This window comes from Diospyros lotus, chromosome 7 (genome assembly GCF_014633365.1).
Source record: "Diospyros lotus cultivar Yz01 chromosome 7, ASM1463336v1, whole genome shotgun sequence".
NCBI lineage: Eukaryota > Viridiplantae > Streptophyta > Magnoliopsida > Ericales > Ebenaceae > Diospyros > Diospyros lotus.
In genome coordinates, this window is record NC_068344.1 from 16675042 (window position 1) to 16693785 (window position 18744).

Sequence of the window (18744 nt, forward strand, 5' to 3'; positions counted from 1 at the left end):
TAAATGGTATTATAAAAATGCAATACAACCTGTAGCTAGGGATTTTTCATGAAAGACTACAAAAATTGAAGCGATAAGGTTATATCTAGAATATTTAGAATAATTGAAAAATACATTTAATGCATTTAATGGAAGTGTGTCATTAACATCAGATATTTGGTATAATATTATGACAAATAACCACTATATGCGCGTCACTATACATTGGATTGATGAAGAATGGAAATTCAAAAAAAATAATTGGATTTATAGAATTAGTAGAACAACATAGAGATGATTTAATTGCAAGTAAAATTCGAGAGACCAATTATAATTACAATATTAGTAATAAAATAATGACATTCTCATTTGATAATGTGAGTAACAATGGCTCTGCCATTGAACGACTAAGACGCGAACTTCCATTAATTTTAAATGGACAATTGTTTCACAACAGATATGCATGCCATATTTTAAACTTATGTGTACAGGATGGTTTACAAATATAATAATGAGGCATTAGCTAAAATAAGAGGTGTTTTGGCTTTAATTCGAAGTAGTGAATCTCGTTCCCGAGAGTGGAAACAACTTGTTAATGGATTTGGCTTACCATATAGAAGATTTCCAATAGATGTTCAAACTAGGTGGAATTCAACTTATTTATTGTTACAAAAAACTAAACCATATAGACAGCAACTTGAATTATTTTGGAATAGGAAAATTGTAGAAGCATATCAACTAAGGGATAGTGATTGGGAATAATTAGATGTTATTATATATATATATTATAAACATTTTATAGTGCAATAAAATCATTTTTTGGTTGTAAATATCCTACCACACATATTTTTATTTGTGAAATATTTCTTATTGTTAGTTGTTTTGCATAACATAAGGATTCAAATATATATGGACAATTTATAGCCCCATGGAAAAAAAATTTAGAAAATATTGGACTAATATACCATTATTATATCTTATGGCAGTTGTATTAGATTTTACACAAAAGTGGGAAGGTGTTGAATAATTTTTGGAGTTTTACGAAAGGATTATGGGGGTCGACACACAAGAAATAAAAACAAAAGTTCGAAATTTAATTTTTGAAATGTATAATTTATATAAGTCCCGTTTTAGTAATAAACCAAGTAGTGAAAATTCTTCTTCACAAAGGAAGTTTAAGGGATTCTTAAAATGGGGGTGGTCCATATACCTCAAATCAAAAAAATCAAAGGACCGTCCACAAACATCTAGTGAGTTTAACGAACTTGAATTTGATTTAAATAAAAGATCTTTATTTTCTGATGACCAAATTAATACGTTTGATATTTTATCATGGTGGCGTTAAAATCAACACACGTATCCAGTGCTGGCCGCCATGGCCCAAGATGTACTAACCCCCCTTCTAGTGTCCACAATGCCTTCAACTTTTTCTTCAGGAAATAGCGTGCTCAACCCAAAGAGATCGAGGTTGCAAAATATTGATGTTCTACCCTTATGTTTAGTTTTGATGATGAAAAACAATATCGTGTTTTATCCCCAAGTCATGAGTCAAGTTTATGGTTTTCAACAAAAATCAATTTCAAATACTTTGTTAAAATGAAAACCAAATGATTTATATTCTTATACATGGAGATGTTGGTCAACAAAGAGCTAAAATTGTTCTAAGGCAAAAGACCAACTAGAAATTTAAATGAAAGGTTTTCAATTTAAGTTTTTCATATTTTGAAACATGCATGAAAGGTTTTGGCTTGAAACTTAATCGTATGAAAAATCCTTTAGTTCATGCATCATGTCTGAAAAACTAGCACCTTATAAGAAGACATATATGAAAATATTTTCTTTTTAGAAAACTAACTCCCAGTAATTCAATAACTAACATTCATTAGTGATAAAATGATTTTTAACGAATTTTTCAAGAAATGAAAAGTGTATATCTTGGAGGTGGTAAAATAGCAAAATCCTAAGTTCCTACTAAAATCCAAATTCTACTTTTTTATTCTTATGGATTTTGATTTTTTTGATATTTTTATTGAATCCAAATGGGGGGTACTTTCTTATTTACATTTATGTATTAAAGTAAATGGAAGGTAAAATATAAATTAAACAAAATGAGGACATTTACTTAAACTAAAGAAATATAAATATGTGGTGATGTTTTGTATTAATCAAGTGTGCTTCTCATGTTATCTGTCAAGTTTTCAGATTTTCCAAGAAGATAGTCGACTATGTTGTTTAGTGCTGTCGACTATGCATAAGGATAGTCGACTATGCTTGTTCAGTCTATCGACTATATCTTGCATCTGTCAACTATTTTTTGCGTGTGTCGACTATTGTGAAAGGATAGTCGACTATGCTATATATTTCATCTGTCGACTATGTTTGTTCATGAATTTCAAAATTTTCTTTGTAATTTTTGATCTGTCGACTATGTAAAATGATCTGTCGACTATGAGATTTTTTGTGTTATAAGATAGTCGACTATGCTTTTCTGTCTGTCGACTATGGCTAGTTTTATTTGATAAAATAGTCGACTAACCTATTTGATCTGTCGACTATATGTTTCACAAAAAATTTCAACGGCTAGTTTTTGGCGCATTTAATGCTCGCCCAACCACCACAACGGTCGGATTTTTGGATCTATCTACCATCAACTATAAATATGGGTTGGGAGAATCGATTGAAGGTCGTTGGAAAACATTTAATATCTTCAACCACTGAGCTTTCATTTTTACATCGAGCGATTAATATCTTCTCTCTCTGTATTTACATTTCTGAGGCTTTGTATACACTGTTACATTCATTGTAAGCCTAAATTTATCAGTTGGAGAGAGCTTGTAACTAAGAGTTTGTACTCTTAGACTCTCATCTTCACGATTACTGTAATTGTCCTAGCGTAAGCTAGAGGGCCCATTATATTGGGAGGTTTGTAAGTTTTTCCTAGTCACGGACTAGAGGACCTACTCGGGTTAAGTAGGGGGTTGATAGTGAATTTGCTTCAAAATCCTTAGTGGGTAGCTAAGGTAGTGGATTAGGCTTGGAAAGCCGAACCATTATAAATCTTTTGTCTTATGTGCTTCCTGTTTTTATTTGTTCATGTTAGCATTTTTATCCTTACTTAATTCATTCATTCATTCATAAGATTTCATATTTACTTTTCACAAAACAAGATTGTTTTTACACGGTTGATATCTCTGTTTCTCTACTTAAATTTTTAAAATAACCAATTCACCCCCCCTCTTGGTGTGTGCCATAGAACCTATCTGTTATAACAAATACGACACTGGAAATGTGTATATGCTTTAAGGATTGGTTGGATGCTGAATTTGACGAATAAAGGATAGATTTGTACAATGAATCTAGCGAATCAGAACATAATGACAGTGCAGGGCCATCCATAACACAGTGATATTTCCTCTTAAAGGGAATATGCCCCGCAATTATTGGTCCATAGCCATATCCCCAGCGGCTCTGTGAGACTGTCTATTAAGACCTAAGGATAGGGTTGCAAACCCACAGTGTGGATAGGGATAAAAAGTTACACCTCTACTAACAACTATAGCTTTTGGCATGGTGCATGGTAAGAGCTCAATCCTAAAGGTTCCTGATGGGGTCCAATAATTTTGGGGGTGGACTCCTGACTAGCCTTAAGAATGGAATCGTAATGGGCCCTAGGGGTGGATTCTTGACTAGTTCTGAGGCTATGCCCCCAGTTGGCCTTCGGGATAAATTCCCAACAAGCCCTAGGGGTGAGTACAAGGCTGATCCTGAGGTTGTGCCCCAAGCTAGCCATGGGGATGAATTCTCAGTGGCCCCTAGGGGTGAGCACCCAACTGATGCTGAGGTTGTACCCCTAGCTAACCTTGGGGATGAATTCCCAATAGGGCCTTGGGGGTAAGTACTTGGCTGATCCTGAGGTTGTGCCCCCAACTAGCCCTGGGGATGAATTCCTAGCAAGCCCTAGGGTGAGCACTTGGTTGATCCTAAGGTTGTTCCCCCAGCTGGCCCTAGGGGTGAGCACCTGGCTAGTCCTAGGGTTATCCCCCCCAGTTGGCCCTAGGAAGGAGCCCCTTAAGGCCTTTGGGACTAGGACTCTGCTCCATCTTGATGCTGTTGATTGATGGTACTCCTAGTTCGGGCCATTACAAACTAATATGTGGGTTTTTTGTACAGTTTCCACATATGGTGTCAATTGTTGTTGCCAAAATATAATAATGAATTTATTTAACTAGAAACGTCATCGTCTGGCTGCCTAAGTCTGCAAAGAAATAAACATTCAAATGGCACATGGAGGTCCCCGTGCAAACACTCTGATGTTTAAATCAGACACTAAAGATGATAAAATCTGTAGAGCATAGTTTCTACTAGTATTAGAGACGTACATTTTCTAGAATGAGTGTTTGTCTATTTATAAAGGGGTATGGAGTAATTTGAATCTACCCCCATGGCTGGGCTGCAATGTTGCTTTTCGCAGGGCCCTCCATGGCCTTCTTTACTAGCCTACGAGTCGTATTAGCCACTTGTTGCTGATCTCCTGCCGCCATTTGTTGTTGGATGGTCTCGGTTAAGCTGTATTGATCCGTTTATTAATTTATTTTTCAATATTTTTTTTCATGACACATCAAATGCATAATCTAACCTTCAAATGAAGCTTCACCAATATTCAAACATCTAAGTACTGTTTGATTTGATGAGTTCCAAAACTTTATGTCTTTAGCCAGACGTTTGCACCTTAATCCACAAATGTTTGAGCTTTACAAAACTCTCTATCTTTGCTCATACACTCCTTACAAACATTTGAAATCTTCAAGCTAAAAGTTTCAAATATTTTGTTGTTGTTTAGACATTTGAGACACATTCTATATATGTTCCTACTTTGTTGACAAGTTTGTAATTCTTTGCTTTTATTCAAATGTCTAAGGCTAGTTCCTCAGACGTCTAAGGCTAGAATAAGTGTGCATAACTCTTTGCCTTTATGACTTTTGGCTTGTTAAAGCTTTATCTTTACACTAAATAATTTAACTTGTTCTATATCATCAAATAAAATGATATTATATGGTTTTGTTATCATCAAAAACTTCAAATCAATCATGTACCTTAAGTCCAACAATTAAGTTTATGATGTTAAAACTAGAACAAGATCAAATCTGAATTAGATTAGATTGATGTCTATTCTATATTTTCTTCAAAGTTTAAACTCTTGATTGGGTTTTTAGGTTTTTTTTTTTATATTGTTTTTAAATATTATGTACATCAATTGTATCATTCATTCAACAAAATACATAGTTTATTGCTAGTTTTCGAAATCCATCTTTGTGGGTTTCAAAACTTAATTAGCCTTTCATGAAGGTAGGTTTCAAAACTTGGTCTTAGCTCTTAACCATGTTTTGGACCTTGATTTCCTGAGTTTTAGAAACATTCTACTTTTCATATATTTAAAACCTCTCACCCCATGCTTCAAAACCTAGTACAATATCTTCAAATTTTAATTTTCCATTGACAATATTCAACTTTTAATACTCTAAAATAGGAAAATAAAATATGAATCAGTAGAATTGGCTTCCATGAATTTAACCCAGCTACTTGGAGAATCCTCTTCCATGGTATCACTAATTAACCTTAACTAGCATATTTAATCCTTGATTATTTATAATTCAAGCAAAAAATCTATGACAACGACAACATATAAATATCACAAATAATTAAAATCCAACCAACGAGGAGAAGACAATATGCATGGGAACACTTACGTAGGCACCTTACAAGTTTCCAACAACATATAATGCTATAACAAAAACAAGACACGTGTACAAACATAGCACATGTAATTTATTCACGCACCCATCTGCCAATATACAGTTGAGTATTTCTCCAGAAACTGTATATTGTCTTTCACTTAGTTACGCACGTACAACACCAACACAGCGCTGATACTCCGCCAGAGCCCATATGGGAAAAGTATTTCGATATAGCGAGTAATTTAGGGTACAATTTTTCATGAACACGCCCGTGATTCCCTACAATCAATATGAATTAATTAGACGCTCATCTACAAGCGGCAACTGAAATGCTATTTGATGTGTGACCCGTCAACTTAATGAGTGTCACTAAAAACATTACAATAGAACGTCCAAATCGCATTTTCGAAAGAAAATCGATTAAGGAAGAGAGTCAGATGTTAATTACCTGTTGAGGAAAATCACCATCTTCCATTTGTGAATTTATCAACAACCTTATTCCGCGGTCTATGGGGTTCCTATCTACTTCACCCTAAACTCAATAATACACGTTTAGAATAACTATATATATACATATATATATATATATATGAAAGCACTTGTTTATTCACAAAAGAAAAAAAAAATAACCCTATGAACATTAGCATTGGAGGGAAAACATGCAAAAAACTAACTAATTACCTGTCCAGCTTCAATTAGTGACAACAATGCCCATGACGTTTGTACCAAGTTTGATTGGTTGTCTCCAAGATTTGTGTATACCTATTTTCCATACATCACGTACAACCTTATAATTAATAAGATTTCAAAAATGCAATATAAGATATATATATATATATATCTTAGCATATATATTTATATAGAAAGATCTGGTAATGCTAATTATTAAGGGCAATGATTAAAAACGAAGTAAATATATTTTATTTGTTTAGAAAAAATGCATTTATTATATCTTGTTTTTAGTTTAAAAACAGTTCAATTGGATGACGAAGAATGCATGTATTTTATAATATTTTATTAATTAATAAAATTATTTTAGAACTGAAAATAAAGTGTAATATATAGAAGTGGTATTGCAGGTTCAATGATAGAGTGTATATGCATGCCTTGTTTGAGCTCGAAAGGAAACTCTCTCCCCATCCACCGTCAGGCAATTGCTTTGACAATAGGAAGTCACAAGCTTTGCGCAACGTGGGACTATTGTGGTAGTTTTGGCCACAAGCAACCAAGCCCTTTACTGCAAACCATGTGCCATAGGTGTAGCAAATCCCCCAACAACCATACCACGAACCATGAGCATCTTGTGTTTCTTCAATGTATCTTATTGCCCTTAAGATGCACTTTTCTATCTCCTTTCCCCGATGTCCTGGATGCAACTTTCTAAACAGTGCCAATCCTTGAATTGCTGATGAGGTGCATTCCACGTACCTGAAAGACCATCCATCCGCCCATCACTACAACTAGTTAAGAGACATATTTCATCGAAAAAGAGAAAATCAAAATCAAATCTCACTCTCGCTCAATGAGAACATCTTCGAAGAACTCTGTAGGGTTGAACTTCTGAAATAGATTGGCAAAAATTATCATTTGTCAATTAATTACCAAGTGTGATTATATATGCCATGCAATGGTGGGTCAAAACGGAGCAAGGCAATGCATGCACTTGATCGAAGTAACTAACTGGTGCTTTTACCTCGAGCCAGCGGAATGCTCTTTGAGGCTCCCAAGCTGGAAAACCACCATTGCTACTCTGTTTGAAAATTTTAAGAAAAGGGTTGGTCGCGCGACGTGCATGGTTAGCAAGTTAAACAAAATGTTTTTACTTAATTGTGTACCTGTAGGCTAAGAAGAACATTGACAGCATCATATAAGCGTTCTGTTTCAATCTTTTCCCCAACGAGTTCTGGTGACATTTGTGAAAACAAAAGTGAAACCTGTAATCAAAAAGAAAAAGAACAAAATTTATGAAATGCATCCAGCTGCTGCAAATTCAAGTGACTAATTACTTGTCAATTACTATTTGGCTCTGTGTGTGTACCTTTAATCCTTCAGCAGTGCAATCTGAAACTTGCCAACCATGATCTTGCATTGAAAATGTCCATGCACCCTTAGAAGTGTGCCGATACATTTTAGTATAGTCCCCTGAAGGGTTATCCCTAACTTGTGAGGCTTTCACAAACTCGTGCGCTTTTCTAAGAGTTGTTGCATACTCTTCAGCAAGATTACTGGATAGAATTGCTTGAATAGCAAATGCCTCATCCCACATTTGACTCCCAAAACTCTGCACGCGTGACATGAATATCATATGTATTGATCATGAACTTCATGTGTGTGAGTGTGGGTGGGTGTGGTGAAGTTAACTTTGATGAGCCACCAACCTGCATTTTCATGCCATCTTCAGCCACCCAAAGGTAATCGGGGATTCGGGCTAGATGCCGCTTGTATGCTTCTGAATTAGGATCTTCCACGTAGCAAGCAATAAGGCATAGCACCTTCTCCACACATCCAATGCAAAGGTATCTACTGTTTTCATCTTCATAGTGTACGTGTTCCATGGCAACTCTCAGAGCCTTCTCCCTCAGCGAGGAGAAAGGCCAGCGCATTAGAACCGGCTCCGCGAAATGGTGAAGGAATCCCCAAAGCACATCTTGCATTAAAGGATGAGGGTAGTAGAGATCTTCCTGCAAGGCAAGGCATGGCATGGCATTAGATCGATTAACCGATCGAAACTCATTAATTAATTAGTGAACAAACAATTAAACTAACCTTTGCGCAGGTGTTTCGAGCTTTGTTCCAGTCAATCAGATGATAGGGCTGATGGTAGAGCTCTTGCCGTAAGGATCGAACCAGGCTCGTTATAGGGCCGACGTATCGCTTGCCATACAAGTAAGACATGGGCATGTAAACCAAGCGACAATAGCAGAGCATTTTGCCGGGATGGATGGGAGAGAGCTTGGGGAGCAACCAGAACTCAGGCGGCATGGGGTTGCAGCCACCCCACTCGTACACGCCAAGTACGGTGAGCCAGAACTTCCCCCAGGAGGGGATGCCTAGCGCGCCGCCGTGCTCAAGAATCCATTTGCGCCCTCGGGATACACCGTCTTCGTCGCCCTCTTCTCCCAGTAGCCTCAAACAAATATAGCTCAGGCATGACCCGAATACGCTGCTGTGCCCCTCAATGTGTATTCCCCACCCTCCATCTTCATTCTATAATATATATACATCAAAATGGATTAATTTTATTTTTCAAATTAACATTTTCAAAGAGAAGTAATTATTGTTGTTGTTATATATACCTGATGGTTGTATATATAACGAATGATCTCCTTCTGGTGCTCTGCTGACAAAATGGCGTCCACTGCTCCTGTGACATACAAAGCTATGACCTAACCAAAGTACCACTAACTGTTATTAGTATCGCCCTTAATTATTAATTGTATTTGAAATAAGAATTAATTATTAAATAAGGTTACCTTAACGTATTTGTTAATGTGTATCTAATACACTTTATTCTAAATAAAATATGATAATTACACACATTGTTTTTTGCATTCAAATGCTTGTATTAATTAATAATAAATATAGTATATTTTAAAATAATTTACCAACCAATAAAAGTTAGGATACTAGAATAATATACAAATTATTAATACATGCTAATCCACTTTTTCTCACGTGCCTTTTGTGTAATTAACACAAGGGAAATCCTATATCTACAATCAAATTTTATAAACAATTCTCACAAAATAAATGTGTACTTAAATTTATAATATTTTTATTTAAAATTAATAATAATTTGTAGTATTGCATAAATTTATTATTAAATTTAAATAAAATATTATGAATCTATATATATTGATTAATTTATAAAAATTATTTATCAAATGTGAGTATAAGGATAATTTCCTAAAACAAGAGGATAATGATAAGCAATCCAAAGAAATCCCCCCACCCAACAAGTATCCCCCTTTGAACACTACCATGCCCATGATCTATATCTATTTCTTCCCAATTCTTCCCCACATATATTCTAGTGTTGATTGGGTCAATGATCAAATTGGGACAATTTTTTTAACTCTCCATTTTGTGCATGTAGTAAAACTAAAAGACTGCTTATATTTACCTAACATATTTTGGAATGTAGTGTCAATTCCAAGACTTGTAAGAGATGATTATGAACTTTCTTTTGCTAATAATGTATTCCAAATTCATTATCATAATGAGGCTGTTGGCGTGGGAATGGTCTTCATATATTAGAGTTGCACGAAAGTGTCTGACATAAGGATACAAATGTTGCATCCACAAGCAGTGAGAAACATTCTCGCAGTGATAGTGTTGACCTTAAGCAATTATGATATCTTAGACTAGGCCATATAAATGTGTTAGTTTTAGTGTTCTGATACTAGATTTAGATGATATCTAGCAATTTTAATTGTGAGACTAATGATGTAATTCTTGTAAATGTAATAAAATATGTTTTCATATTTTAAGATCATATCTTCATTCATACCTCTCCAATAAATCATATGAATAAGTCTTTAGATTTCTTGATGATAGTCTTATTCTTAAGTGTTAAGAATATGTGACAAAAACTCTTAGGTTAAGAACTTCTTAAAGGTATTCCTAATCCTTAGATTTCTTAGAAGTGGGCTATGATTAATTTTAATTGGAAATGGACTTGCAGCGAGGGTCATCTTCGACACAATTTCTTTGTCGTTTCTATAACCGTTTGGGATGATGTGTGGCCGAGAAGGATGACGAAAAAGATGACATGCCTGGTGTGCGCCTTTCTCTCTCTCATCCTTGTCCCCTCTCTTTCTCCTGGTCGTTTGTCCGTTTTGGAAAAGATATAAGGGCTAGGGTTTTTATATATAAGGAAGAATGCTTGTTGCTTTTTGTTTTTTTGCCTTTTTGCTTGAGGCAATTGTTGCCTTGCATTCTCTCTTGGCCAAAGCATTCTTCTCTTCTTCCAAAGCCCTTGAAGCCCTTTTCTCCTTTGCTCTCATTGCTCATTTGATTCCTTCTTGTTAGTGTAGCAATCCAATCCAATAGAGAGTATTTGGATTTGGAATTCATTTCTTTTGAACCCATTTACAAACCCATCATCTACAAATGGCTTGTCTAGCATATAAGCCACCTTGCAGATTCCATCTTCTATTCAGAGCATGGACTAACTAGGCCCTTCGTGTTTTCGATGGTCAAATTAGTCGTCCAATAAACTGTCTAAAACAGTGAGACTCTTCGAAGACATTGTTTGGGAGCTATTCGGTGAGCATGGGAGCTACCCATCCACTTCATCATAATTGAAACTCTTTAGCGAGGTATACCTTATAACACTCTATGGATGGTTTCAATTTTTTATATTATATATGATTGTTGATACCGAATCTTATAAGGTGATCTTAATTTATTTTCATTGCGTTTATCATGAATTTTTTATAAAGTTTTGAAAATCAATAAAACTATTGCATGATACATCAAATATTGATATCTCCTTTCAAACATGCCACCAAATCTCATCTTTAATTAAAATTTATTTATAAAACAGAAGTTAAACTATAATCGAGTCATCATCTCTCCAAAAGTGAGCCTTCAACTAAAATTTTCTATTTTTCAACTAGCACAGGGCATGGGTTATAAGCCCTTCTAACCTAACCTGCCATTTCATTCCATTAATAAATGGTGAAATAATTAATAATCGTTGGTTCACATATATATTTTTTTATCTGGGGCTAACTTGTACAGAAAAATCATTAATTATTAAAGGAAATCCCATAGTTTCCATGATTAGATTCTCGGTCACTTAATTCTGCATAAGACAACTGCTTCAATCACTTTCTTTTTCAAAATAATTTAATGGTAGATCTTTTTCTATGTTTTTCATTTTTAAAACACAAATTTATCACTGTTCATTGATGTTGGTGTTTGAAAATCCTAGTTGTCATTATTATAAAATAAATGCTGAATAAATTAATATATTCTTAACTTATGATCAATTTTTTAATTTTATCTAATTTTAACCTTTACTTTAATTTAATCATTGAACTTTAATCTTTATTTTAATTTTATTTTCAATCGATCAAGCGTGTACCCTAACATATATGGCGTGCTGTTGTGTGCAAATAATGGACACATTAGCAAAACGACATCATTTTGTCATGATATTGCTGCAATATACAAAAAAAAACGACACAAGCCAAAACGACGTAGTTTTTCCTTGTGTATTTTGAAATCTAAATAATGGGTTAACGCAACCCTTAATGATTTAAAATCCATCTTCTTCCCCAAATCACCTAGAATTTTTGCCTTCCACCTTGTACCCCCACCATTTTTGCCTTTATCCCCGTCGGCCACCTTCTTTTTCATCACTTTTCATCTCTAGCTTGCTTCCTTTAACAACAGCCACCCATTTGTACGCTTCAACAAATCGGCCACCCATTGTTCTTTGTGATTCTTGGAATATGTATTGTGCGCAGACGGTCTTCGTTCTTCCTCTTTGTTCTTCAATTCTCCATATACGATGTGCATGTGTATATATATATATTAGAAACTCAAGTCTCTCTCTCGATCTCTCGACAATATATATATATGTGTATGTGTGATATATATTATATATATATGAGAAGGAAACAGTGGACAGAGAATTTTGGGAAGAAGAAAAGATTACAAGGAGTTGCAATCATTGGCCATTTGAGAAACGGCAGGAGCTTCCAAGATAGAAGTTAATCGGCCGAAAACTAGAAACTAGAAGAATGGACTGCAACGATCACATTCGATAGTCGATCTGTTGAAGCGTGCAAATGGGTGGTTGCCGTTAATGGAAGAAAGCCACCCACTGACGATGAAAAGTAAGGAAAAAGTAGGCAGCCGGCGATAAAGGTAGAACGGCGGCGGTGCAAGGTAGAAGGCAGAAATCCTAAGTGATTTGGGGCAGAATATGGATTTTAACCCATTAAGTGTTGGGTCGACCCATTACTTGGATTTTAAAATACATAAGGCAAAATGACACCGAAAGGTAGAAACGGAGGCAGTGTAAGGTGGAAGGCAGAAATCCTAAGTGATTTGAGGAAAAAGATGAATTTTAATCCATTAAGTGTTGGGTCGACCTATTACTTGGATTTCAAAATACACAAGGTAAAACGACACCATTTTGCCTTGTGCATTGCAGCAATATCATAACAAAACGACGTTGTTTTGCTGATGTGTCCACACCAGTCACCACATGGTAGGGCACACACTTGATCAATTGAGGATAAAATTGAAATAAAAATTAAAGTTCAATAACTAAATTAAAACAAATGTCAAAACTGAATAAAATTAAAAATTGACCCTTAGTTCATGATATGTTAGTCTATTTGGTTTAAAATAAAAGAAGATAAGTTTCAAAACTAATCCCTTTTATTTTGAAACTTGTGGCTCAAGCATCCGGGATTTCAACCCTATAACAAATTTTGAAACTTAGCCTTATTAGTTTCAAAACTTGCAATTCCAACATGCAAGATTTAAAGTCTAGTCACAAATTTGGGAACTATTGGCACACAATATTTGAAACTTGACCCAATCTTAATTTCTTTGAAAATCTTGATACTTACCTCGAAACAAACCTAGGTTGTTTTGAAACAAGTTGTTCCAAAAGACTATTTCCCTCGATTTTTTCAAGGCTATTATGGCACAAAAATGGGTTCTCCTTGGGGTTTTGTCTCACCTTGGGCCCCCAAATTTCATCCAATGTTAAATCTTGTGTTTTTGCAAAGTCAACCACTTTAATTCCAATTTCGGGTCTCAAATGATCAACTCATTTAATTCCAATCCAACACCATCAACATCCATGCAATATTCACTTAGAGCTATATTTAGAATTTTTGTGGTCAAATTCCATGAAACGAGACTCCACTCACATTTTTGGTCAAAAAAAAAGTGTCAATAGATTTTTCAACTTCAATGGATTTAGTTTCAAAACTTATTGTTTTAGTTTTGAAACTAACCTCCGTCGCAACTTTTTGTACACCAATTAGTTTTAGAACTTTTCCATCTTTATGTACATCTTAGCTTCAAAACTAACCTTCGTCCCAACTTTTTTATACACCTTAATTAGTTTCAAAACTAAAAACCACAATTTTAAAACTAACCTTTATCCCAACTTTCTATACTATACACCTAATTATTTTCAAACACATTTCCATCATGTTTTGAAATTATTTTCCCTATAATTTCAAAATTTTGATATTTCAAACACAATTGTCACCCAAAATTTCACTTTTTTATAACCCCTTTTATCCAAAACCAAGGCCATTCCCTTCAATTTTGTAATTCAACTTACCTGCTACAAGAACAATTCCAAGCTATTTTCCCTATTTTCTTTCGAACTAAATATCCTCTAAATTTATTCAATCATTTTTAAAGTAAAAACAAAATTATAAATCGTAACACGATCATCTCTCTTAACTTTTATAAGGTTGATAAAAAAATTAATATAAATAAATATTTTATAAACCTTAAATAAATCTTATGAACAAGGTTAAACTGTTCGTACATGGAAGACAGATATAGATACTTCCTAGTATAGGATTGATCTCCTATTCGTGTCGAGCATTCTTATGTTGCCCGACGCGACCCCCCTCTCCACCCAAAGACATATATAGATATTTTTTAATACACACACAAATGTATTATTGTCGTTTTCTATCAACAAGAAGTAAAGACGCTAATCCAAAGTTAAACTGTTCATACATGAAAAACAGATATAAACATTTTTTAATATACACACAAATGTGTGTTATTGTCGTTTTCTATCAACAAGAAGCAAAGTCCCCAACCAGGAAGGGAGGGGTTGGGATTGTTGGGGGTTCTTAAATTAATATTTCAAATTAATGGCGATAAAGAACATTTATTATCCATGTTTCAATCATTAATTGTGAATAAAAATATTAAATATTTGAAAAACATACCAGCGGGGGAAGAAAGAAGAGTGGGCCAGCAGATTCAGCGGGCCAATGACCATCGTGGACCTGAATGCTTGAGAAGAAGGAGAGCCCCCTTCGTAGCGTCCTTGTCACTGCCTCCTCACTTATTTCGTCTGTGTCTTTAACTTTCACGCCCGATGGGATTTCTCCGAGTGGATTCTCTTTCTTGAGCTGTGCATCATCACACCAAAAGCTAGACTTGTTATAATTGATAAGATTTTCTCTAATTTATTTATTATACTTTATTAATTAAATTAATATATAATTTAAAATATAATTCTACCATAAAAGTCAAATTCACGACGTCTTTTCTTGAGCTTGGTTCGTTTACTGTTTTTAAGCCGTTTTCGCTTTTTAATTTTTTAAAATAATAAAAATATGTTTATTTTTATATTTTTAAAAATAAGAAAAAAATTTACAAAAAAAAAAAACTCAAAATAATAAAAAATTATTTTAGTTATTTTTATCACAAAACACGTTCAAAATATGAAAAATAGTACAAATAAAAAAATATATTTTTAATAATTTTAAAATAGAAAGTTAAAAGTCAAAATTAAAAATTAAAAGGTGAAAACATATGGTAGGTTGGATGATTAATGGCAGCCTAGCTAGCTAGTATATATGTTTAATTAATTAATTAACTCTGTCGTCAGGTGCGTAAGCAATTAACACTACTAACGTGCAAGTTTCAGTCTGGCAAGTGAATGAATTAGGCAATCAGGCACGCAACGAATATCGGCTCTCAACAACAACAGGCAACACCGCACCTGCCCGTACACGCCCCCACGCAAGTAACCTATATATATATATATATATATATATAGAATTAATGAATGCCTATTAATGTTCATAGCTATCCGTGCTTGATTTGATTTGATTTGATTAATTAATATTTGGTTGCATCCGATCCGAAAATTGTTAAAATATTATTCAGTATGAAATGTTGTCATCTCAATGATTATTGATTACGATAAGTATCTTTTTTATTTTTAATGTTACTCCACTGCATATATTATATATATATAGCAGCTAGCATATATAGCAATAACAGTGGCACATACATGATGTTACAGGCCCTAATCTCATTGAGTGAAGGAATGATCAAATGAGTTGCTTCGTGGACTTTTATCATCCTTTTATTATTAATTAGGACAAATAATTAGAGGATGACCATTCACCTAGCTAATTTGTACCGTGTATACATATATAGGACGATGATGATCATGGTGATGTAACCTCTACAACTTGGGTCTATTAAGGTTACTGTTTTCTTATCATAATTAATTAAAAGTAAGTGATGAGCACTAAATTCAAAAAAAAAAAAAAATATATTGTATATCACATCACATATATATAATTAAAGCAGTACGTACGTACTCAGTTAATATTACGTTTTTTTTTGTTTTTTTTCTGGTCTTTGGTATTAATTCTCCTTCTCTCCTCTACAGTTGTTGGCCCATGCGGTCTCGAATTTAGCTAACTTCACCTAAAGAAAGAAAGAAAGAAAGAAAGAAAGAAAGAAAGAAAGAATTCCCCCACCCCAAGGGAAGAGCATTTATTTGCCTGCTTGCCTGCCTGCAGCTGCATGCTGACTTATAAATTATAATAATAATAATAATAATATCTTTTATTATAATAGTTTTGAATTATAAATTAATTCTAAACCTCCACCCAGTTAACAGCACACACAAGACAAGGCGGTGGCGACTACTTACTTGCATGCGCATGAGGAGATCGGAGCTTTGCTTGACGCGGTGGCGATTGAGGGTAAATTCTTGGCGAAGCCGTTGGACAAGAGCTCGCTCCTCGGCAGTGCCGGCCTGGGGATCGAACTCCCAGTGCTGTCGCCCCACGTGATTGTTGCAGCTCGCCAACCATTCATCTCCCCCCTCTGCGATCTTCAGCTTCCACATTTTATATACCTATATATATAAATATTTATATATATCCTGATCATCATCATCATCATCAAACATAATATATATATACATACATACACACAGCTAATTAATTAATTAAACTAATCGAATGTGCATGTGTGTGTGTGTGCATGTATGTTACGTTCCGATGTTGGAACCTAAATGAAAGTGTGCGTGTGTAAATACATACATACATACATACATACATATATACATATATGTCTGATTGAGATTAAATGATAAGGAAATTACATAATATATGTATATAAACATACACACCTTGGAAGGAAGGAAGGAGCCAATACGAATATGAACTGAAAGGAGAGAGCAAAAAGCAGAGAAAAAGGTACAGATCACTTGTGGAGAAGCAGCCAGGAGGCTTGTCTTTATATAGAGGAGCTAGGGAAGAGTTGACGTACGGGGGGTCGTTGCCCATTCAGGGTTTCTTTTATTTTTCTATTTTTTCCAGGGAAGGCCCAGCCATTATTTCAAGGTTTTATTTTTTTTTTTTAAGAAAAATTGTAATAATTTAAGAGTTATTCTGAATTTCAATTTTGTGTTTTGAATATTTGTTTTGAAATTAACTAAAATACATTCTTTTTGTCTGTAGCGTTTTCTACGTTTTAAAATTTTTTTGCTTATTTTTTAAAATACCTTTTTAAAAATATAAAATTAAACATATTTTTATTATCTTAAAAAATTAAAAACAACCTAAAAATAACAAAAATAAGAGGCCCTATTCTTTAGAATGTTTAAATGAAACAGTTTTGAGTGCCCGTGACTGATAAAGACAATCAAATTAAGGTCAACAACAACCTACTCTCTTGTTTGGTTTTAGCCTTCTACGAGGATTCAATTATTTTGATTTTACATAAATTAGAAATTAGTTTATTTAATTTAAATATAAATTAAATTTTCTTAAGTTATGGACCAATCAATTTTTTTTTTTTTTTTTTTTACTTTAGAAATAAATTGAGATTTTATTTAGGTTTAGCAACTGATTAATTAGCACTGGTTACATTTTTTCAATTTTTTTTCTTTATTACTGTCTCTCATCTAATCAATTAAATTGATGTGACTTTCTTCCACCTAAAAGTAAATTTGATATTTTTTTTAATTAATTTGTAATTATAGAACTGTGTATAGAGTTATTTAAGATTAATTGGGCATTGGGATTATTTTTTTTCAACATATAAATTTAATCTTTTATCAAAAATAATATCACAAGAGATTTTCAGTCAAAAATAAAATTATAAAAAATAAAATATCTCAAACACTAAATGTCAAATTAAAAATAAAATATTTTAAGTGTGAGTCCCCCATCATGACCCAATAAAATGCATCCTAATTTGTTGGAATTTATTGAGTGTGACTCCCCACTCAATTTTGTGCGGCCCCATCATTTCTCCTTTCATTTCCTTTCTCTTTGTGCAGCCCACATTTTTCTTTCTTTGCACAAGCCAATGTTTTAAATACCCGAACTTCTTTCTCATTCTCTTTCTTTATTGTATCTCTTTCTCTCCACCGTATCTTTTTCACCTGTCACCATGATCATCTCTTGTGCCCCAACCACTGTTACATTCTCCTTCTCCGCAGCGAAAAGAGATGTAGCGACGATCGAGTCACGAAAGACAAAAGATGATTGCTAGAACAAAGAAAAAGGAAAAAGAAACATGGAGGGTGGATTTCTTAGGGAAAGCGACCCCTCCTCCTAGTTTGTGAAAGCTAACGAGGGTTATGTTCAGTCCCGTTAAAGGGAGTAAACAAAATCACACTCAAATTTATTCATTACAAGATTGGTCGGGACACATCATACAAAGTAATTATTAGGCTTAATACATACGGTACCCTATTAATAATTAAAAAATATAGAGTTTATTTTTTCATGTGTAAAACGTCAAGATTCGATATTTTAATTATTGAAATTTGTTACTTTAAGATCTTATTGTGACATAATATTAGCTCATGTATGAAAGCACTCGTTTTCATAAGTGATATGCTACATAAATGACTAGTTAACAATATTTGAATTGGTTGACTAATTTGTTGTGCTTCTTCAACAATTAAAAATTATGGTGTTGAGTCTTTAATGAGAAAAATGTCAAAATTCTATATTTCAACTATTAAAAACTGTTGTTTCAAGTCTTT

At 33.9% G+C, this 18744-nt stretch overlaps 1 protein-coding gene across 1 annotated transcript; it reads right to left on the bottom strand.

Moving 5' to 3' along the window:
- Window positions 1–5644: 5644 nt before the first annotated feature.
- LOC127805509 (lupeol synthase-like) lies at window positions 5645–17009 on the bottom strand. Its single transcript, XM_052342270.1, has 14 exons — window positions 16876–17009; window positions 16393–16599; window positions 14663–14848; window positions 9011–9100; window positions 8481–8921; window positions 8093–8395; window positions 7753–7995; window positions 7550–7648; window positions 7408–7464; window positions 7228–7274; window positions 6821–7142; window positions 6396–6476; window positions 6163–6246; window positions 5645–5993 (listed from the first exon to the last, which is right to left on the bottom strand). Exons 2-14 carry the CDS (start codon window positions 16588–16590, stop codon window positions 5877–5879), a joined length of 2268 nt encoding a protein of 755 aa, XP_052198230.1. The 5' UTR covers window positions 16591–16599; window positions 16876–17009; the 3' UTR covers window positions 5645–5876.
- Between the last annotated feature and the right edge of the window lie 1735 nt (window positions 17010–18744).

Bases quoted from the DNA above. Each gene is read 5' to 3' on its own strand.
- LOC127805509 (XM_052342270.1), bottom strand. From the start codon at position 16,590: ATGTGGAAGCTGAAGATCGCAGAGGGGGGAGATGAATGGTTGGCGAGC. The intron at 14,849-16,392 runs GTAAGTAGTCGC...GATGATGCACAG, and splicing joins ATCTCCTCATGCGCATGCAA to CTCAAGAAAGAGAATCCACT. The intron at 7,465-7,549 runs GTACACAATTAA...ATTTTCAAACAG, and splicing joins ATGTTCTTCTTAGCCTACAG to AGTAGCAATGGTGGTTTTCC.